At 41.9% G+C, this 17,309-nt stretch overlaps 1 protein-coding gene across 7 annotated transcripts in view; it reads left to right on the forward strand.

The window, feature by feature from the left end:
• LGI1 (leucine rich glioma inactivated 1) overlaps positions 1 to 16,805 on the forward strand; it is a 31,522-nt gene extending 14,717 nt beyond the window's left edge. For all 7 annotated transcript variants that reach the window (XM_081913274.1, XM_081913271.1, XM_081913272.1 and 4 more), the window contains 7 exons: positions 164 to 235; positions 9,069 to 9,140; positions 9,239 to 9,310; positions 11,987 to 12,058; positions 13,787 to 13,956; positions 15,042 to 15,206; positions 15,307 to 16,805. In XM_081913274.1, the coding sequence (XP_081769400.1) occupies positions 164 to 235; positions 9,069 to 9,140; positions 9,239 to 9,310; positions 11,987 to 12,058; positions 13,787 to 13,956; positions 15,042 to 15,206; positions 15,307 to 16,124 (1,441 nt within the window). In that variant the 3' untranslated portion in view covers positions 16,125 to 16,805. The remainder of the gene's footprint in view (positions 1 to 163; positions 236 to 9,068; positions 9,141 to 9,238; positions 9,311 to 11,986; positions 12,059 to 13,786; positions 13,957 to 15,041; positions 15,207 to 15,306) is intronic.
• The last annotated feature ends 504 nt before the right edge of the window (positions 16,806 to 17,309 follow it).

Consider the following 17,309-nt stretch of genomic DNA (forward strand, 5'->3'; position numbering starts at 1 on the left):
ATCTAATTTATTTCTTTTTATGAAACTAGTAGCATTCATTTCCCCTTTTTTTGTGGAAATAATGTAAATCCTAGTGATGATGACAAGAAATGGTCCTTTGAAGTGGTAAATAACTATTCAGGGAGCTCACGTTAACATAAGGTCTGTTTTCTTTTCCTTCTAGTTCCTTTGTGAGATCGGCTTTTACTAAAATCCCAGAAAGGAGTTTTGTCTTCTCACCATCTCTGCAACTTCTGTGAGAAAGATTTATATCATTGTTACTTGTTATGAAACATGTGTATCTAAAGTAACGGAGCTTTAGTACTTGTTCTATAAGAAATAGTGCAGATCAGTTATGTAACAAAATGCACCCTAGCGATTCCAGTAAAGGTAATTAAAGGTGTGTCATGCCTAGTTGGATATATATATATATAACTTTATCTTCCTCTTTAATATTTGTTAATTGCTGTTATCTTTATCATTATTATCTTCATTGTGCTTACTTGGCAATATTATTTGGCTAGGCTAAATTAGATGCCTGATTATAATTATGTTCCCACATTGCGTTCCTAAATCACATGTATTGTACTTCAAAGGCCTGACTGTACTAATGGGTCGTAATTATTAATTCCCCACACTTTTAAAATTTGGTACTGGTGGATGTTAAAGTCAGTTGTTGCTGACTAAATAGACTGGCTCTTTTCAGAATCGAGACCTGAATTTCAATGGGACAATTCTGCAAGCAAAACCCGTAATGTTTGCTTCGGTAGAGGTTTAGCATTTCCCACAGATATTTCTTTAGGTAGGGACTGGATTTGTCCCCTATTCTCCATCACAACAGAGACCTGGAGAAAAACTGAAGTCAGTTGATGTTTTGTGCAGTAGGGATAGCTCAGAAATATGTCTGTTTTGAATGTATACTTTGTGTGAAATAGAGACACCTATAAAGGATGGCCCATACATATGACTGATTTGGTTCAGAAACCTGTCGAGAAATCTTTTCACTCATTTTTAAAAAAAGAAAATTATGTGTGTGTACACGATGGTAGCATAAACGAGATGAGTCAGCCCAGGGCATAATTTTGTTTGGCTACTAAGCATTACCTTCTGTTGGAACATTACATCTATTCAGTTCAAATGCTGATGCCCTGATAGTTGACGCTATGACCCTTCCTGTTCTTGTCTACTGTCAAGGGAGCTGATAAGAAGGCATGCGCACAGCGAGTAGGGTTTTGAATCCAGGACAAATGAGTAAATATAGTTACCATGGAAACCTTTATGTTGCCCCTGTACACATTATCCCACACAAGCTTTTTTGGAGTAAGAGCATATTACAAGAGGGGGGGGGGCAAAATTCACACATCATCTGTGCTGGGGAAAAGAGACGGTTACGGTTTTTGTATTTGGTCGTTTGTGTGCCCATAAAGGGAAAGGCACATCATGAGTTTGCCATTTAGCTGTGAGACACCACCTGCACTGCCATCCGGCTATGTGGTGCAAAGAACATGCGAGGTCGCCCATCTCAGCAGGCTTTTCAGCGAGGCGGCACGTTTCCTTGGCTCACAGTGTACTTGCTCTGAAGGCCCTTTTGCAGGTGGAAAAGCAGCATATACATTTCAGTATAAACAAACCTGCTCCGTGCTTTTGAAACACTGAGAACCCAGAAGCTCCCTTACAAACCTAGAAGTACAGATTTCAGCTCCAGGTGTATGTGCATTGTAATAACAGTGGTGTTGGATCAATGCAAGATAACTGTAACAATCTTAATCTCAGGGCCATGGGTTCGAGCCCCGTGTTGGGCAAAAGATTCCTGCATTGCAGGGGATTGGATGAGATGACCCTCGTGGGCCCTTCCAACTATACAGTTCTAGGATTCTAGGAGTCACCAACCTTTCTGGGCTAGTGAGCATATTTGCATACTGGAGAAACTGTTCTGGGCACCACACCGCAACCTAGTTTAGAATGTTTATTTCACGTCTAATTTCAGCTGGGGAGGGAACCAGGTGTGTACCAGAGAAGGCCAAACATGTGACCCCCAGTTACACATCAATTCTCATCTTAACTATTTTTTCTTCTTCTAGAGCTTATGCCATACAGGTCTTCTTGACTAAAATTATTTCTGTTCGGTTAGACCGTTACCTGTTGGAGTTATTTTGGAAGGCCAGGTCACTGGTCAAAAGAGAATAGGTTTAGGTCCTTTACAGGTAACATAAACATTGTGGCTTTCAAATCCTATAGTATACAGTATAGAGAAATGTGATGATACCTTACAGAGATTGTAGCTTGAAGTCTGCCAAGTGGGATGCATTTCCTGAGTAATAGGTAGAAGATATAGCCAGGAGGGTAGGAAGCACACTGCCAAGGGCTGCGCTGGAAGTACGTAATGCAACATACATAGGCAGCCAATCTGCATGCTTAGAAGCATTTGCTCTGTGATCTCCTGAAAGAGCCCAAAGGACACATAGAGCTGGAAGGATTCCAAAAGATTGTCAGAACTAACCTCCCATTGTAAGATTAGACCATCTGCACACCAACCCTGCACATATCACCCCACACAACCCATGGGTGAACACAGAAGGGTCCCCACAGAACAGGTCGCTCCAGAATGTGATCCAAACAGTGAGCCCTGACTACAATCAAGCTAAACTGGTAGGCAGAAAATGACTTCGCCTGCAACATGTTCAGAACAGAAATGGTGACAAGGATTCAGGGAGTTTCTTAGAGCACAGTGGAGCTTCACTGAGCCCATTCCTCTTCCGCTTGCACTGCTCTGCATCACTCAGTTAGCTGCTCATGAAATGGAGGAGACCTTTCGGTGTGGTCTCCAATGCAGAGCAAGGACCTGTGGTCACTTCCAGTTGACCTGTTTATTGATTGATCCTGGTCGGTTTGCTGGGAGGCTAGATGACGTTGCATCAAGCTAGTGTTATCTCACACTTTCTGGTGCTTTCCCTTATCACTTTCCTTATTGTGCAAAGTCCAGTTTTGTGGGGGAGGCAGGCTTGTCACACAAGAGGTCCAAAACAGTTTTAACTGTGCAAGCTGAACTTGCTGGAATGTGATTGAATCCCACCCCAATATACCAATAATCTGGAAGCAAACAGGAAACAAGGGAAGGCCCAGCCAGTGCGCCCATAGAAGGGTTTGGGCACATGAATAGTGGTCTTTCAGTCCCAGCAAGGCTTTCCAAATGGAAAAAAGCACTGAGTCAGGCATTCATTACTCTCAGGATATAGGCATACAAATCATTCCAGCTGGAAAAATGGACATTTCCCTCTGCTTTTACTTGTTTCCTTGCCCCTCTGGTTCTACTGCCCTCAAGAGGTCTATTCAACTTGCTCTTTCTGCTCCAGCATCTGTAGAGACATCATAATAATTATTTCTGTGGGACTCCTCAGTCAGAATGAATTATAGAAATTAGTCATACACGTTTGACCCATTGTGAGCCTAGAATATATACAAATCCCCATACAGAATGTCCCCTACTAGCTAATCTATTGAATCATGAGCCCTATTCCTGTGTTCCTCACATGCAAATCCAGTTGTTGGGGGGGGCTGTGCTCATAGCCCCTCCTGTCACTGGCTTCTTTGCCTCTCACACACAGAGGGCTGAATGTCTGCAGTGAGGTCCCTTTTCGACTTGTGTAGGGGCTCACTTTGTGATTGAGAACCCCGGAAGGTCAGTGTTCTAGATCATGCGATGACCTTACCTGAGAAGAGAAGGCCCCCCACTGCAGACATTCTGACCCCAACCCATGGTGGTTGACAAAGTTAGCCATAGCAATGAGGCAGAAGGCATGGGGCCAGGGAGCATGCCTCTGCTTCACAATTCAGATTGCATGTGTGGCAGTGCCTGAATAGGGCTACAGAATCATAGGCTGTGCATATTCTTTTCTTCAAAGACTTCTGGGTACTGTAGTTTACTCATCAAAGTTACAATTCCCAGCATCCCTTAAGTAACTACAGTGCCCAGAATTCTTTGAGGGAAAGAATGTATTTTAAAGGGATAGAAATAGGTAAAAGAGCAAATAAACAAAACATGCCCCCCCCCCAATATTCTGTAAATGTCTCTAAAATATTCATGGTTGTTTGACAGCAAGAATTGTTGCTAGTAGCTGTCGGTTGACTACTAGTAGTTGATTTGCTACTGCAGTCATAGATGATTAACAGTTAGGGCAAAATCCTACCTGAGAGTAGGGATAGAAGAACCTGTCCATTTTGGTCTGCTTAGTTTCTCATTTTTCTAGTCTTAAATTCAGTTCTCTACAGTGCTGAAACAGCTTGCATTTTTTTAAATTAAAAAATCCTCATGAAAATTCTTCAGCATTTTGGCATGAATTTCTCTTACTAAACACATTTTTAATTAATGTTCACATTTTTGCAAAAAATTTATTACAATTTAATATGCTTTTACATTTTATTTTCACTAATATAGTCATTTTTATGTGCACTGTGCCCTAATATACCATATGCATTTTTGCAAACATTGGTTGGAGAATTGCGTTGCAAAATTCAAGTGAGTGTGGATTTTGATGGATGGTTATGTTTCAGTTCTTATATTGCCTCAGAAAGTGAGAATTTTGATAGATTCAGCTTTAAATGCAAACAGAATCAAATTTCTCTCTCATCCCTATCTGGGAGGGAATTTACTTGAAAGTAAACACTCATTCATTGCTAGTCTTGGGAACAGAGGACCCTTTGGCCATGACACCTTCCTCTTCCTGGAATAATTTTTGCTGAAGAGGGTGGGGAGTAGTATTAGACTTGCCATACATCCGAAAAATTCTGGACACGTACAGAAATCAGATGTCTAAAATGGCGTCCAGGGGGGAATTTTTTGAATGTTAAGAGAACTCCGGAATTTCCAGAACGTATGGCAACCTGAGGTTTTTTTTCAGTTTCCTGTGCTCCCCCCTTTAAAAATATTCCAGGGGAGGCTGCGCCCCAGCAGCAGTGGAAGTGACAAGAGGTCACTTCCCTTGGCCAGAGAGGGGGGACAGAGGGAGGGGGAGGGAGGAAGGTGGTGCAGCAGCCTAGCTGCCCGTAGTTTGTTAAAAAAGTGACCCCGTTCCAGGGGCGTCCCATGGGCGTCTCAGTCGCAGTGGCGGAGGCAGTGAGAGAGGGTCTGTAGCTGGGCACTTGGGAGCTGCTAGCACGGCCACCTTGCCCAAGGGGTACATGGTGGCAGCACCTCCTTGTGCTGCCGGGGCGGCCATCCCATTCCAGCTGCAGCACTATAGAGGCAGAGATGGGGGCCAGGCAGCTAATGGGGGGGAGTGTTTAAACCACAGGAAAGTGTTTAAACGAGACCTGGATAGGCCTGGATAGCAAGGGCAACAAACTGTGAGGAAGAGGGACAAAACCAGCTGGGGTATGTTCGAGGTTGCGGAGGGGAGAAAGGTGGCAGTGCATCACTACATGTTTCTGAGGGCTGTTGGGAGCCTGGGCAGGTTGGTGGAGGTGTGGTTTAGAGGAAGGTTAGGTTGGGGGCATGTTGGAGAAAGGGGTGCATTAGCACCTGGCTGCTTTCATTTGGGGGGGGGTCCAGTATCTAATAATCTTCCTCTTGGAGATGCTGTAGAGGGTGGTTTTTTTACTCAACAACTTTGGGGGTGTCAGGAATTCTACTACTTGAAATATGGCAGTCCTAAGTAGTATAAGCTTTCAGGTGCTGTCGGTCACCCAACTGGCATATGGGGCCAAGTTTCACTTCCTCCAAGTCCTGTAGAAGATGCTATGTCAATCATATCAGACAAGGTGTTCTCCAAATAAGAGCGATTAGTAAATACTTGTGGTCCAATAAATTTTTAAAGGTAAAATAAATTAATTATTCCAAACCCTTGTCATATAGATCAATTTTAAGTTCAGAAATTCTTTTATGCATGTTGAAGCTCCATTGCATTAAATTACATAAATTACATTATACTGTCATTTAATGTTTGCATTTTATCACATTGCTAAATGTATGTTAAGCATAAAAACAATGTTTAAGCTGCACTTTTAAAGACTGAACCGTACACTGAGTTGCTTCTAACGGTTACCCATGTGGAAGGCAGCTTACACAAGAAACTTTTCCCATTCTGTCCTGCCCCCTAAAAAGCCTTTCAAGAGAGTTGGAGGGCATCCCTGAAAAGCCACATGGAACTGTCATGCAAGAGGGAAACCACCTGGAAGCTTGCATGAACAGAGATATTTCATTAAGCCTCACATGCACAGCCACATGGACCACTGCTGCAGATAACATGAAAAATATTTACCAAAGCAATATTTACCATTGAGAAACAGTTAAATTACACACTGATCTCTTGATTCCTTGTGGGTTCAGAAACATATGTGGATCTGAAAGAGTTTCTCCATTCATTTTATAGTGCAATACTCAGAAGGAGGCCTCATTGAAAAAAGCATTGAATAGGAATAGGATAGCAGCTTACTTAGGGCTGCCATAAGTCTGCGGACTTTTGCCAAAGTGGACATATGACAAGCAGGGTGATAATTTTTCCGGGGGAGATGTTGTTCTTTGAGGAATATGGCAAGTAAGTTGGAAAGCCTGTCCATTCAAAAGCTCCCATGTGCATCTGAGAGCACAGATGAAGCTTTGGAATTGGGGCCACGTATGCAGACTTCACGTGCCAGAAATAAAACTTTGAACATCCAAGCAAGGCCACAGTATATTTTTGAATACACAGGTAATGATATCAAATGCACAATGAGCAATAGTGAGAAACCATTGGGAAACGCCATCATTTCAAATAGCCACACATTTATAGATTACTACTAGCCTATTTCCCAAAGGTTCCAATGAACTTATGTCAGTTTTCCTGCTTAGGATCTGGGCGTTGATGGCCTTTCAGCTGATTCCCTGGTGGCCCGCTGGAATGTGGAATTAACCCGGGCTATTGACTGTTTGGCTCCGAAGTGCCCTCTCCGATTGCATGGAGCCCAGAGAGCCCCGTGGTTTTCCACAGATCTGAGGGCAATGAAACAATCGTTGAGACGGCTAGAGCGCCGGTGGCAGATAACTCATTCCGAATCTGACCGGACACAGGTTAGAGCTCAACGTCGAGCCTACCAAGTGGCGATAGCGGCGGCGAAGAAAAATTTCTTCACCGCCTCTATTGCATCTGCAGAAAACAGCAGCAGGAGACTTTTTCAGGTGGTTCACAATTTAGCGGAACCACCTGCAACATCGGGGCCCAGTACGGGCCACATGTTCTCCTGAAATGATTTTGCAAAGTTTTTTGCAGATAAAATCACTCAGATTCGGGAAGAAGTAGACTCCACCATGGGAGCAGGGCCGGGGCGGGAGAGTGCTAGAGTTCTGTCTAGTCAAGTTGAGTGGGATCAATTCCAATCTGTTACCTCCGAGGATGTGGACAGGCTGCTTGGACGAGTGAAACCAACCACCTGTCTCCTGGATCCTTGCCCATCCTGGCTTATAAAAGCTAGCCGGGAAGGACTGGGCGATGGGCTTCGTGGGGTGAATGCTTCCCTCCGTGAGGGAGCCTTCCCAGACCCGCTGAAAGAAGCGGTTATTAAACCGCTTCTTAAAAAACCATCTTTAGATGCGGCCACAATGGCCAACTATCGCCCAGTCTCAAATCTTCCATTCTTGGGCAAGGTGATTGAGCGAGCGGTTGCCGAACAACTCTAGGCATGCCTGGAAGAAGCGGACCATTTGGATCCCTTCCAGTCGGGATTCAGGCCTCATCATGGGACTGAAACTGCCTTGGTCGCACTGGTTGATGATCTCCGGCGGGCTAGGGACAAAGGTGAGAGCTGTTTCCTAGTTCTGCTGGATCTCTCAGCGGTGTTTGATACCATCGACCATAACATCCTTCTGGACCGTCTTGAGGGGCTGGGAGCTGGGGGCACTGTCCTACAGTGGTTCCGCTCCTTCCTCCTGGGCCGTGTTCAGAAAGTGGTGGGGGGGATGAGTGTTCAGACCCCTGGGCTCTCACTTGTGGGGTGCCTCAGGGTTCTGTCCTCTCCCCCATGCTTTTCAACATTTACATGCAGCCGCTGGGAGAGATCATCAGGAGGTTTGGGCTGGGTGTTCATCAGTATGCGGATGATACCCAGCTCTACCTCTCTTTTAAATCAGAACCAGTGAGGGCAGTGAAGGTCCTGTGTGAGTGTCTGGAGGCGGTTGGAGGATGGATGGCGGCTAACAGATTGAGGTTGAATCCTGACAAGACAGAAGTATTGTTTCTGGGGGACAGGAGGCGGGCAGGTGTGGAGGATTCCCTGGTCCTGAATGGGGTAACTGTGCCCCTGAAGGACCAGGTGCGCAGCCTGGGAGTCATTTTGGACTCACAGCTGTCCATGGAGGCACAGGTCAAATCTGTGTCCAGGGCAGCTGTTTACCAGCTCCATCTGGTACGTAGGCTGAGAACCTATATGCCTGCAAACTGTCTCGCCAGAGTGGTGCATGCTCTGGTTATCTCCCGCTTGGACTACTGCAATGCACTCTACGTGGGGCTACCTTTGAAGGTGACTCGGAAACTACAACTAATCCAGAATGCGGCAGCTAGACTGGTGACTGGGAGCGGCCGCCGAGACCATATAACACCGGTCTTGAAAGACCTACATTGGCTCCCAGTATGTTTCCGAGCACAATTCAAAGTGTTGGTGCTGACCTTTAAAGCCCTAAACGGCCTCGGTCCAGTATACCTGAAGGAGCGTCTCCACCCCCATCATTCTGCCCGGATGCTGAGGTCCAGCGCCGAGGGCCTTCTGGCGGTTCCCTCATTGCGAGAAGCAAATGAGGGAAGACATCTTAAGGCAGCCCTGTTCAGGGAAGTTTTTAACGTGTGATATTTTACTGTATTTTTGGTTTTTATGGAAGCTGCCCAGAGTGGCTGGGGAGGCCCAGCCAGATGGGCGGGGTATAAATAATAAATTATTATTATTACAGTATTATTATTATTATTTGTATTACAATATTTCCCTTGGGTTGTCCTTATGCAGGAGATAGAATATGCCTCCTGAGATCTGTGGTTCTTCATTTTTAACTTTAACCAAGAACCAGCAAGGTGGCTTTTAAGCATGTCACTGTTTAGTTATTTTTTGCTTTATATTTCTTTATACAGGTTATTTACAGCAAATACATTTGATGTCATTAGCGGTGATGCCTTCATGGGCCTTCCTCATCTAGAATATTTGTGAGTTGAAAAAATAATGTGAAAGATTTCTTGAGAGTGCTTGTGTGCTTGAGATAGAGAGATTCCTTTGACCAAGCTGCCTTTATGACCCATTGCAGGTTTATAGAGAACAACAACATCAAGTCTCTTTCAAACACTTCCTTCCGAGGACTGAAATCTTTAATTCACCTGTAAGTAAAAGTGTTCATTTTATTCCTTGCCATCTTTACAGAACTATGTCAATGACATATTTCTTTTGAAGATGTTAACCAGCTAAAGGTTTCGGGGGTTGATTACCTGTTTTGCCATTAATCAATTGATTATACAATTAAACAGGCAATTGCCTAATGTATCATTTAATAATTCAAATCCTGTTCTGTGAGTAGTGTTAGTATCTGCAGCTTGGATCCAAGGAATCAAGAAACTGCTTTGCATATACAAGGAAGCTTTGAGCTTGACTTTTGTTTCACCCCCTGAATTGCCCTTCATGGCATGGTTTTAAATTTAAAGAAGGTTCAAAAGCAATTTGTGATATTATGGAGGTGTGCCATGCAGTGGGGGAAATTAAACAGTTCCACAGGGTATGCCCAAATCCTTGGGTAATCCTAAAGTAACTCTTTGGATCTCAGCCAGTGTGATCCAGGCATTAAAGTTTATGCATAAGGTCTTTTGCATACATGAATGAAACTATCAATCTCTTGGCATGCTTCATGGTTTGCAATTCGGAGAAAAGTGAATAACACACAATAAAATAGCACATTTTCTTCTTCTCCATCCACCAGCAACTTAGCCACAGAAATACTTTTAAAACTTCACCCTAAAATGAAAATTGTTCAAATCAACAAGCGTGGGGTGTCAATGTTGTGCATGGGGTTCATATCTTTTGGATTGAATCTAAAGGGAGAAGTGCTAGTACAAAACAATATTTCACAGTCAAATTACCACCATTAGCAGAAACCAAATTTATCTATACTGTAAATTATACGTGAAAAATGCTTTCTCCAAATAAGGTTACTCTCAGAATATGGGAATGTACTAGAACTACCACCCCCAACCCCACCCCTGGCATATGTAGTTCAAAGTCTTTTATTTATTTGAATCATGCATAAATAATATAAAATAATGGAAAATTTTGATATGAAAACAATATTATTTATTTAAGACATTTATATACCACTTAGTTATTCACATTTCTAAGTGGTGTACATAAAAACAATCCACAGAAAATGGGACAGTAAAACAATATATACCATCATAAAATGAATTTTTTATTGTAGTTGTTAAATTTATAACTATATCACGTACATACATTCAATGATCACAGGGTAGTGTATGATTTAAAACCAGCAATAATAATACTGTGTGTGTGTAAACATCATAAAATTAGGCTCATATTGGTCAATGAAACTAATTGGCACAGTCCAAGAAGCTAAAAAATAGGCATATCCTGATGCCTCATCTTCTTTCAAACGTTGAAGTGAAAAAAAAAATCTTTAAAAGATCTAAAATAGACAGTATTGAGAAGGGGGAATCACATTTCCAGTGGGATGACATTTGATTATGGAACAGGACTTGTGGGCAGTTCAATCCCTGCTTCATCCCATAAATATATTATCAGATATATCATGTTCAAGTACAATGTATATAGATGTAATCAGTAATCCTGTGGTCCTCCAGATGTTTTTGGCCTCCAGTTCTCATCAGCCCCAGCCAGCATAGCCAATTAGCTGGGACAATGGACATTGTAGTTGAAAAACATCTGGAAGGCCACATATTCTCCATCCCTGTCTATGAACTACTAAGCGGGGGGTGGAATCCTTGGGCCCCTCCTTTCCTTCTTTTCCACCATGGTCACAACAAAGAGATCAGAAGCTTTCACTTCCAGCAAACGAGGTTCCTTATTACGTTGACTAAAACTATGGCATGTTCAAAGAAGCCAAGATTAAACAAACCATAGTTTAACAAGTATCTTATTCATTTCAGACATAAAGAGTAACTCTAGCTAATTTAAAAGTAGAAATAGAGATTTCTGATCTCTTCTTTAATGCCCTGTGAGAGGAGGGAGAAGCACATGAGTTTGAGGCTCAATACAGTTTGTGCATGTAACACTAATCCATAGTTTAGCATTAGGTCTGAACTGGGCCATTATATTCCTGTACAGCACAGCAAATAAATTTGTGATAATGATGCCTATTAAACTGTTCTGTGAAATTACAGCAGCTGATTAATTTAGTTCCTGACACACTAGTTTCATTCAAATGAACTTTAACATAGAAGTATAATGATTCAAGCAGCTATTAAAAATATAATTATAAATTGGCTTCTTGACAGCAGAGAGTCATTTAATACTAAATATGCTTCAGACAATTTGTTTTCAACAGAAAAGGATTCTTTAAAAAGTCACAGCTTTGATTTGTTGAATATCACTTGGCGTGCAGAAAGCGGGCAGAAATTTGTATTTATGCATGTGATGAAAACTCTTTCTTGACATTGGTTGTTGATGGTTTTTGCTTATTATTGTGCAAGTCACCCTGGCTTGTTTTGGGTTGCTGTTGTTTCTCCGTTGAGGGGTGGGATATATTAAATAAGATAAATAAAATAACTTTGCATCTTTAGAACAATTAAAAGAAAGCAAAAAGTCACAGAGTTTGTCAAAATATTGACAAGGAATGGAAAATCTTCACATTCAACAATTGTTTTGGAGAGCAATCGGAAGTGCAGACATGATATTTTAACAAAGAACTGTTAAATAAGTTGGCATTTGCATAGCACTCCTTAATTGTTTGCTGTAGAAGTATTTGATGAAACAGATTAGAAATGAATGAAAGGATGATCTTGTGCTAAGAATAAAACATTTTCTTTTGCAGGAGTCTTGCAAACAATAATCTCCAAACCCTCCCAAAAGACATATTCAAAGGCTTGGATTCTTTAACAAATGTGTAAGAAAGCTTCTTCATTTTAACACTATGATTTGAAAGACAAGAGATCAATGCTCACTAGTAATTATTACAGAATAAGTACAGGTCTGGCCACTCATTAGGTGGGCGTGGTGTGACAGATGCATTAAAACCATTGCTGCCAGTTGCATTGTCAATTTACATTCAGGCACCAACTGGTTCCATTAGGAGATATATTTTGCCTGTTACCAAACATCTCTCCAACCTACCAATTCTTTAAAGCTTCAAAAATGTATAACAAGATAGAAACGCAGCAAGCGCTAGCAAGGACGAGGCTGCTGCCTAATTGTTCAATTGGCTGCATAGCAAGCAAATTACTTTGTTTTGAACCAAACCTTTCCAATAGATGAAGACAGTGATTGGAACACTGTCAAGGGTATTAACATTGTTTGTGCAATTCCACAGCCGAAAGTTGAGATTTGAGACACAGTCGAAAACACCCTGATTATATACAGGGAAAGTCTCCACTCATTCTCTCCAACCCCGGCCGTTCACCAGACATTACACTGTATTTTCTATTATCTGATACGGATAGTCAGATAACAGAGAAGGTCGCGAGGTACATCGAGAGAGCTGCGAAATTGAGGGCCACCATCTGAGTGACAGACTTGTTCATCTGACGGACCTCCTTTTGCTTGTTCTTTTCTTCCTTTTATCCCTATTTTCACTTTTAACTCTTGTATAGCTGTGGCCTGTTGGCTTTGCTAATAAAGTTTTGATTTGATTTGATACAGGGAAAGTTGAAAAATGGGGTAGACTGTGTGCCATCAAAGCTCCCTTGTCAGAGAATAATAAAATCATATAGAGTTGGAAGGGACCCTGAGGGTCCTCTAGTCCAAACCCCTGCAATGCCGGAATCCCAACATGCAGTCCTCCATCCATTTTTTTAAAAGTTTATTTTTATTAAAAGATTTTCATGTATAACAAAGATGCATATTAACATCTGTTTTCAGTTAATAAAGTCCTTTCTGCACATCAGTTACATCCAGTACGAGACATTTCTGTCCTAGGCATTGTGAGGTTGGCTTACACTGTACCCCATCCAATTTGAAACCAGACCAGACCCTGCTTAGCTTTGCAAATGTGCTGGCAGTTTTATTGCTAGTCACCCATGTTTTAGTGGAGAGCATACCTGCAGTAGAGATGAGGCTTGGAGAGGGGAGGACATTTTCAGTGGCAGCCAGGAGCATCCCTGTGCTTGCAGAGTATAAGCTACGTTTACTAGGATCTATAATGTGGTGGCACCTACACTTTGGAACTCCTTGCCTGTTGATATCAAGCAGATGCCTTCACTATACTATTTCCGACTCCTGCTAAAAGCATTTTTGTTTAGATAAGCCCACCCAGGTTTCAGAACAGAGAATGTTAACTAATTCTTTTATTCCACTTTGAAGATTTTTTTGCAATCAAGCTGTATATAAATTTTACGGATTAAATAAAATAATAGTTATGAGTGGAATAAAATGGGAAAGTAAAGCATCAAGAGCCCATACTGAGAGCAGTGAGACTTAGCTAGATGAAAAGGGGGTTGCAATATTTGAACACACTTACAATCATATCTGCAAATAAGTAAGAAATGCTCCCTCCTTATGCTGCTCTATGACCGTAATAAAGTGTTGATTGATTGATAAGTAAGAAATGGAAAATGAATGTTTCAAAAGCACTTGTACTACACCTACAACCCCCGCCCCTCCTTTCTCCTTCCGACAGGGACCTTAGAGGTAATGCATTCAAATGTGACTGCAAATTAAAGTGGTTGGTTGCGTGGGTGAGCAGAACAAATGCAACAGTAGAGGACATTTATTGTGAAAGTCCTCCAGAATATAAGAAGCGAAAAATCAACAGCCTCTCTCCCAATGAATTTGATTGCATTATTACAGGTGAGTGTTCTAACTGCCTTCCGTTTACTGCATTGATGGCATATTTTACAAGTCACTCTCGCCATATGCTATAAAATGGGGATGTATGGCACACCCCATGGGACATGTGTCCCAGCTCTACTAACCCTCTTCAAGCCTCGCCTTTAGATTCTGGGGTATGCCTAGCACCTAATAGGGGACTGGATGTACAGTAGTACCTCACTTCTCAAACTTAATCCGCTCTGGGAGTCCATTCGACTCCAGAAACCATTCGAAAACCAAGGCGCGACTTCCAATTGGCTGCAGGAGCTTCCTATACTCAAGCAGAAGTTGCAGAAGCCATGTCAGACCTTCGGCTTCTGAAAAATGTTTGCAAACCGGAACACCTACTTCCAAGTTTGCGGTGTTTGGGAGCCGATTTATTCGACAACTATGCCGTTCGGAAACTAAGGTACCACTGTAATTAGAATGATTCCTTCCCTCCCCATGCCCATTCCCTGCCTTTAGAACACCTCATTTTGGGCCATATGTTGGTGGACATATCACATGCCTGCTAAGCTGCCCACTGGCATGTGGACATGGTTCTGCTAGTATGCAGGTTTTCTGCCGGCATGACACCTTGTCCACCAGACTGTTTGTTAACTGCCCCCACCCAGCTGCTCCCAGGTGATACTTTGGATTGCTCTGGTAATTCTTCAGTTCTTGAGCTTTTTTAAAACAACAACAACAACAACCAAACACCTATGAAGCTTTGCTTCCACTCATCAACCATTCATTCCAGTAAAGAACTGAGTAACAGCATTGAAACTTCCTGCGTTAGGTACTTTGCTCAGGTTAACAGAAATAAGGGACTTTAGAAAGTAACCACTGTCTGGGAACAGGAGTGCCAGCTTGGCCCCGTGACTGTGGGTGCTTGGGGCTGTGGGTGCCAAGCAGTGTGCATGGCCCTGGCGTGAAAATTTGTTGGTGCCCAGTCCCTTCATGGAGAATTTTGTGGGTGCTTGAGCACCCAGGGCCCCAGAGAGCCGGCACCTGTGTCTGGAAACCATTTTTAAAAATAATAATAATAAATGAGCATGTCTCCTTTTGGTGTGCCTTTTTTGCAGAATTTGTTGTTTTTCGGAAGCTGCCTTATCAGTCACTATCGGTGGACACATTCTCGTTTGAGAATGATGAATTTGTTGTCATTGCCCAGCCTTTTACTGGAAAGTGTATCTTCCTTCAATGGGACCACGTGGAAGGGACTTTTAGAAATTTTGACAACATTACAGGTATGAATGATTCGTCTCCATAGGCATTGTGTTGCTACCTGATCTAAATGCCAGTTGATGATGAAGCAATCTTTTATCTCTTTTATACTTTTTTATCCAGGGACGTCAGTGGTTGTATGCAAGCCTGTCATTGTCGAGAGAAACCTGTACATCATAGTTGCCCAACTCTTCGGCGGCTCCCATATATACAAAAGAGACGTTAATGCAAATAAATTCACTAAAATTCAGGATATTGAGATTCTCAAAATCAGAAAGCCTAATGACATTGAAATATTCACGATGGCGAAAGAATGGTATTTTGCAATTGCAGACAGTTCAAAAGCTGGAATCACCACTGTTTACAAATGGAATGGAATTGGATTTTATTCTGACCAGTCTTTGCATGAGTGGTATAGAGATACTGATGTGGAGTACCTTGAAATAGCTGGCAAACCTCACTTGATCCTGTCCAGTAGTTCTCAGCACCCTGTCATCTATCAGTGGAACAAAGGAACAAACAAATTTGTAGACCCTGTTGACATTCCAGATATGGAGGATGTTTATGCCGTAAAGCACTTCACTGTGAAAGATGACATTTACGTTTGTCTAACAAGATTCATTGGTGATTCCAAAGTAATGAAATGGGGAGGTTCGAAATTTCTGGATTTACAAAGGATGCCGTCGAGAGGGTCAATGGTATTCCAGCCACTTCAGATAAAGAATTACCAATATGCTATTCTTGGAAGTGATTATTCATTTACTCAAGTCTATTTCTGGGAGGCAGGAAAGGCCAAATTTGTGAAGTTTCAGGAATTAAATATACAAGCTCCAAGATCTTTCACACACGTTTTTGTCGACAAGCAAGATTTTCTCTTTGCCTCAAGCTTTAAAGGGAATACAGTGATTTATAAACATATCATAGTGGACCTAAGTGCGTGACACACAGAGATTTTTGGAATCTGTTGTGAGGCTTCCTCCAATGATAACAAGGACCTAATGAACTAAATGCATGATGATGATTCTCTTTACTTCCAGTCTGCGGAATGCCTTTAACGGATCAGATTGCTAGAATCAAATACTACAAGTATCTTCATCCGTAAATGTCACGTCTAGTGCTGTTGGGAATTCCTTTTTTTTAAAAAAAAGAAAAGACAAATTAAATCATTAATTATTCTTTGCAGTCACAATGGCTTGGATCCAAATTTAGTCATGCTTAAAGTAGACCCATTGATATCAATGGCACAAAGTACAGTGATGAGTAACTCAAGTCCCACTGATTCCAGTGGGTCTAGTCTAAACATGACTAAGGTTGCATACACACCATACATTTAGAGCACATTTAAAGCACATTCCCCTCACCCAAGAATCCTGGGAACTGCAGTTTATCTTTCACAGAGCTACAATTCCCAGCATCCTTAACAAACTACAGCTCACAGGATTCTTTGCCCGGGAGTGGGGGTCCTTAAAATATATCGTGTGTATGCAGGTAGTCTGGATCCAGTGGTCTGTAAATATGTAGTGAAACTCCATCTATCTTGGGGGGGGGCGGGGGATCCAATAAGATGTAATTTTCCATTCTTCACCTATTTGAAAACTGCCAAATAAAACGTTTACATTTTCTTTCATATTCCAAATGGTTTTTTGTTTCAGAATTATGTCATTTTTTAATGTACTTTTGCGCCAATTCAGCAGTTTCCTAGGGACATTGAGGTCCACTGTGAGGATGCCGCAAATGTAACACTAGACCTGGACCTATGTGGTTTATTATTATTATTTTTAAGTTTGAAGAGCTGTTTTCTTTTTTTTTAATCATTCTTTTTATTATTTTTCAAAATTATGCAAATCAAGTCTAATTACATTATTTTAATACAATTTCTTAAAATCAGGTTTCCCGCTCCTGTTTCAAACTTATGGCAATCATTTCTTCCCGTAGATGCATCATTTCTTATTCAGTGTCCAGTTGTCATCCTTCGCTTGCCGTTAAACCATTCTTCCAGCTGACTGCTTCCCCCCCTTACAAACAGCATCTCTGCTACATCTTACAAATATAAAATCCAGTTAATGTGTGTAGTCCTTCATATACATTTTTGTTCCAGACCTGGTGTGCTGGGAGAGTTCATTACT

Source organism: Podarcis melisellensis (genome assembly GCF_964234715.1).
Source record: "Podarcis melisellensis genome assembly, chromosome: 5".
Lineage (NCBI taxonomy): Eukaryota > Metazoa > Chordata > Lepidosauria > Squamata > Lacertidae > Podarcis > Podarcis melisellensis.